We start from the raw sequence: 6,322 nt of genomic DNA, 5'->3' as shown, positions 1-6,322 counted from the left end.
ATTTCTTTCTTTATTTCCTTATTGATTTGGATTTCTAGGGGAGGGGATCTTCTAAAGCATTTTTGTGATGGCAACAGAGTACTTCTCACATTGTTCCAGTCAAATTTCAAAACGAAGTAGAAGGGAAGAATAATATATCGCTGTGCTTCCTGGTGTAAATTAAATTGTAAAAGTAGCCACAGTTTCTATGTGTGCCAAAAAGTACACTTTGCCTCTTGTTCTGTTTGTACATGAGTGGTCTGACAAGTCACTGCAGGCTCCTCACCCATGGCTCCTTCCATGAAGAGACAGATATGCTTGAGAAATTCTGGTCGTTTGTTCCTATCTAGGTTATGTTTTCAAAATTCTCCTATAGAAAAACAACAGATTTTAAAAAGCTGATTACTGGAAGATGAAGTATTTATTTCCACTCAAACAATTAATATCTTTGTAAAATACTTGAAGTTGGCTATTTTCAAATATTTAATCATCCATGTCTATATCATTTGTTCAGGTTGCACAACTATGGCCTTCAAAAACCCCTTTACATCTGTTTATTTTCAATTGTAATAGACTAATTCAATGAAATTTTAAAGGTATATAATCTTGTTGATGGAGATATTATGAATTTATAAGAAGTATTTTTTTCTCATCATTGAAAATTTTATGTTAAGAAAGTTCAGTTCCCCTGTCTTATGAATCATGCAAAACCATAGCTTTGTCACTGAGTTCATACTCCTTGGGCTCTCACAGAACCTGAATGTCGAGAAAATGCTATTATGTTTGTTGTTATTTATCTATTTTGCAACTATTGCGGGCAACATGGTAATTGTGGTGACCATCATGTACAGTCCAGCACTGCTGGGCTCCCCCATGTACTTCTTTTTGATATTCCTGTCATTACTCGATACTTGCACTTCTTCTACTGTCATCCCCAAGATAATTATAGACTGCTTCTATGAGAGGAAGACCATCTCCTTTGAATGTTGTATGACACAACTGTTTGCTGTCCACTTCTTCACTGGGGCAGAAGTGATTGTCCTGACAGCCATGGCCTATGACCGCTATGTGGCCATCTGCAAGCCACTTCACTACTCTTCCATCATGACCCAGAGGCTTTGTAGAATTTTGGTGGTTGTGTCCTGGGCAGGGGGATTCTTGCATTCTATTATACAGATTATCTTCACTTTGCAGCTGCCTTTCTGTGGACCCAATATCATTGATCATTACAAGTGTGACTTGTTCCCATTACTGAAGCTTGCCTGCACTGACACACACATTTATGTCTTTATGATATTTGCCAACAGTGGTGCTATATGCATTATAATCTTCTCTTTATTGCTTGTCTCCTATGGTGTCATTTTGTTTTCTCTGAGAACCCACAGCTCTGAAGGTCGATGTAAAGCTCTCTCCACCTGTGGATCCCATATCATTGTCGTGCTTTTGTTTTTTGTTCCATGCATATTAATATATGCAAGACCCACTTCTGCCTTCTCCTTTGAGAAAAACGTGGTTACGTTTATGAATGCTGTTACACCATTGATAAATCCTATGGTTTACACTTTCAGGAATAAGGAAATGAAGAATGCCATCAGAAAAATGTGGAAAAGATTAATAGTCATTTCTGATGAATTTTAAAATATTCTAATTTAGTGGGTAAGGACACTTGTTATACAACAGAATTATTTGAGATTTACTTTCTCTTACTTTTAAGGTCTTAACGAAGCATGAACTACATTCTTAATCCAATACTGGTACTCAGGGGATCTGTGAATCTGAGAGTTTTACCTCATTGTGGATTTACCCAATTTGTGTCTCTCCTGAGGCCCCTGTAAGGCCTTCTTTCATTGTTGTCTTCTATCTCCCCTGGCTATTACAGCTATATTCTGCCTCTTCTGCACAGCTCCCTCAGCTCTTTGAGGAACAAATTGATGAAGACATTCCATTTAGGACCGAATGTTCAAATGTCTTTCACTGTCTGCCTATTACCTGGTTGTAGGTCTCTGCATTAGTGACTATCACCTGAAGAAGAAGCTTTTCTGATAATAGCTAAGTGAAAATAGCTAAGTGAAATATGTATGCATAGATATATCAGAATCTTATTTCTAAGTTCTTTAATAGTGTGCAGTTTCCCCTAAATCCTAGCTTATAGAATTTCAGGATCTTAGCCAACCAAGAAATGCCATCTATGGGTCCCATCTCATAGACAAAGTCTTAAATCTAAACAGGTAGGAGTTGATTGTTGCCAGAAATTTTCTCTACCCATTGAACTATCAAATATTGCAGATATATCACAATTGTAGTCTAAGGATTTGTAGCAAATTTAGCGTTGAACTTTTCCTCTGGTAGTATATAATCTACCTTCCAAGACCATGAACACTAGTCAGTAGGAGTAAATGCTTTTGGTAGGAATCAGCTCACATTCTCCATGTTCAATGAGATGTATAAGTATGGTCTTTGGGAACAGGGCTTTATCATTAATTAGTTTGCATAAAGGAAGCAGTAGTCTTGGCAATAACCTGTTTAAGAGGTTTCTTTTGGGCCCATTTGTCCAACAAATTTATTAGATACAGACCTTTCCTGGCACTCGATGTTTCACTTGATTATGTGAGGTTTGCTTTGTGTCCCCAATTATTTGATTATTCCATTTTTGTTTTTCCAAATTATATATTTAAAGAAGCTTTTACCATAGCAGGATTTATATGAACCCCTCAAATGGCCCCCAGTATTAGCTATTCCTTGCCACATTTCTTCCCTAACTCGCCTCTTTTCTTCACCTGTCCATTTAATCCTCCCATTCCTGTCACTTCTATCCTCCCAAATATACATTTTATTTACTCTACAGTTTACCCTTACCTCTTTTGCTATGTTTACTATATAACTTTTTACATAAAGTCTATGTTTGTACAGAATGTCATATGCCTATTGAAATCTTTAAAGATAACTTCTAATAAAATACATACCTACATACCATATTTTTTTTCTGGACTGAATTACTTCTCTCATGATGTTTGGTTTTTATTTCTTTGTTTTTATTACTCTATTTAGAGACTTACTGTAATTCCCATGAAAATATTTGCACAATTCTTTTTTTTTTTTTTTTTGCAAAAAGAGAGAGAGAGAGAGATTGGGTTAAATCACTTAAGATATTTTCTAGTTCCATCCATTTGCTCATGTCTACCTGGATTGTATTTCATTTTCTACTTCTCCTCCTCCCCTCTTACTTCCTCGTTTTTCTTCTTCCTATTCTTTTGTTGTTTCTTCTTTTTGTTCTTCTTGTCTTTGCTCTTATTCTTGTTGTTGTTCTTCTTTTTTTCTTCTTTTCCACCTTCTCTTCCTACTCTTCTTTTTATTCATCTTCCTCCTCCTCTCCCTTTTTGTTGTAGTTGTGGAATTTAAAACATTTGTAAACTATTCATTCCAATATGTGGTCTTGGTTCCCCTCTTCTTATACCTCATGTGTTCTCTCCAACCATCTCTCCCCATGTGCCTGTACCTTAGTGTCTCTGGCATACAATTGCAATATTTTCATACAAGTATATTATATTCTATATTCTATTTAATCCTAGACTATGGAAGGGTATGCTACAATATGTTGTCTGAAGTAGATGGAATGCACATTGTAACCATTAACAAACAGTAGAAAAAACTTATGATAAGATTAAGTTTAGGCTTTGCAATATACCATCAATGATTTAACGTGGTTCCATGATTCCCTACTCCTCCTTGAGAAGTATTGACAATTCAAGTGTTATGAAAAATGTGTAATATTTTCTTCACCTATAATCCTACAGGTTAGTGCCTATGGTACAGAAATTAGGTCCATATATGTACATACAAACCACCATGAATAAAGTCACTCGTCAGTAAAAGAGACATGAATATACCAGGGATCATGTGAAAAGAGGATATGATGGGTGGAAAAGGATGAGATGGTGATGGACAGTGTGATCATAAGACATGGTGGAAGTATACAGAGTTGTGAAAAATTGTGAAAGTAGAGTATAAAAAAATTTTAAGGTAAAGGAAATACTTCTAATATCATAACACCATTTATTTATACATATTTCCTTACTGAGAAGTTTTCTAACAGTGTTCAACAATATTATGATTAGTTTCCTTACAGATGAATTGATATATTCTTTTTGACACCAGACTTTTCCCTTAAATTCTGCTTGTAGACACTTTTCTACATCAATTAAAGAATGGAACAGTCTACTCTTTCTGAAAATGAAGTATATGGAATTATTTCCATATAAAATCTTGTCCAAATTGTACAAACATACAGCACGTCTTTAGATGGGCATGGGAATATTATAAGCTTTGCAATAAGTAAAAAGTTGCTCAAGAGTATGTCATGGATTCTCATGGGACCAGAGAAATTATAAACCTTGGGGAACTAAGAATTGATCTTACAGATTCAAGATGTTTCTGAGAAAGCTTTTTAACTATCTGAGAGAGTAAAGTAGGGAACATTCAGATTCTTCTTTTATGTTTTTTTCAACAACCATGATGAACACAGCACTAAAGTAACACAGGTAACACCCTATACCAGAGTTTCACTCCTGTTGCCTTTCAAATGTGGAAGGAAGAGTTGCAAACAGTAGAGAATCATTGTTAATGCTGAGCAGAAAGGATGTTTATCACCAGATTTTTCACAGAAGTGACACTTGGTGAAGCAAAGTAAGAATATTACCTCTGTATGTATTTTTATAAATGCTTTTTAAATTTGTGACAAAGTAATTTAGCATGTGTGTATTGAAAGCAATCTACTATATGTAGCAACATAAAGGCCCCATAATGGTTTCTATGACTGGCTGTGTGCCAGCTGAGAGCTTTATGGAGATATCACTGACCAAAACAAGGAAAGTTCTTTATAGCCCCAACTTCATGAACATTTTTGTGGTTTATCAAGAATGGATTTTGGATTTTGCCAAATGCGTTTTCTGTCTTTAACATGATTGGATAACTCAGATCTTTCATTTTTAAGCTTGTCAATATGGTGAACTGTACCAGTTACCAGTATTGAAATTTTATTCCTGACACAAAATCCCTGTGTTCATGACTTATACTATTTTTAATGTAGTTAGGAGTAGCATGCTGATCATTTGTGTAAAATGATCTCATCCTTGTTTCTAAGCATTATGGAATGTGTTTCAATTTCTTGTGATGCCTTTGCTCTAGGTAACAACTGTCATGGTCCTGCCATGAACAGTCCTTTTAACAGTGACTTGAATTACATGAGCATTAAATTTTTTGATCACCATTGACAGAATTAATCAACCATCTACCCGGAATTTTCTTCGTGATGAAATATTTAACTATAAATTAATTTTCTTTAATTTCTCTTCCTTTTCATGGGATATTTATATATGCATTTGAATGTTATTCCCTTGTCCTGTTCCCCCTCCAGAAACCCGCTATCCCATCTCCCATGCTCCTGCTTCTATGAGGGTGCTCGCAAACCTAACCCCATATCCATTTCCACCTCCCCACACAGACATTCTCTACACTGAGGCATCAAGCATTGACAGAACAAAGGGTTTCTCCACCCATTGATGCCCCAAAAGACCATCCTCTGCTACATATGCACCTGGAGCTATAGGTGTATCCCTGTGTACTCTTGGGATGCTGATTTAGTCCCTGGGAGCTCTGGGTAGAAAGGTTAGTTGATCCTGTTGTTTTTCCCACGGGGTTGCAAACCCCTTCAGCTATTTCAGTTCTTTCTGTAACTTCTCCGTTGGGGACCCTGTTCTCAGTTCAGTGGTTGGCTGAAAACATCCACCTATGTACTTCTCAGGCTCTGGCAGGGCCTTTCAGGAGACAGCTATATCAGGCTCTTGTTGCATGAACTCTTTGGCATCCACCGAATTGTCTGGGATTGGTGGATGTATATGGGATGGATCCCCAAGTAGGGGCAGTCTTTGCATGGGCTTTCCTTCAGTCTCAATATTATCTCCCCAGAATATTTTTCCCCCTTCTAAGATGTTCTGAAATATCCACAATTTGGTCTTCCTTCTTCCTGAGCTTCATGTGGTTTGTGAATTGTATCAAGGATATTACAAGCTTTTGGGCTAATATCTCTTATCAGTGAGTGCATACCATGTGTGTTCTTTTGTTGTTGGGTTACCTCACTCATGATGATATTTTATAGTTTCATCCATTTGCCTGTGAATTTCATGAAGGCATTGCTTTAATAACTGAGTAGTATTCCATGTTGTAAAGGGACCACATTTTCTATATCCATTTCAGTTTTGAAGGATATCTGAGTTCTTTCCAGCTTCTAGCTATTATAAATAATGCACTATGCACATAGTGGAGCATGTTTTCTTGCTTAATGTTG

At 36.4% G+C, this 6,322-nt stretch overlaps 1 protein-coding gene across 1 annotated transcript; it reads left to right on the top strand.

The window, feature by feature from the left end:
- Nucleotides 1–681: 681 nt before the first annotated feature.
- Or4c112b (olfactory receptor family 4 subfamily C member 112B) lies at nucleotides 682–1,617 on the top strand. Its single transcript, NM_001000632.1, is given in 1 exon segment — nucleotides 682–1,617. A coding segment is annotated over 1 exon segment (936 nt).
- Nucleotides 1,618–6,322: the final 4,705 nt, after the last annotated feature.

The sequence above is a fragment of the Rattus norvegicus genome, chromosome 3 (genome assembly GCF_021556685.1).
Source record: "Rattus norvegicus strain SHRSP/BbbUtx chromosome 3, alternate assembly SHRSP_T2T, whole genome shotgun sequence".
Lineage (NCBI taxonomy): Eukaryota > Metazoa > Chordata > Mammalia > Rodentia > Muridae > Rattus > Rattus norvegicus.
This window is presented reverse-complemented; position numbering and strand designations above follow the sequence as displayed.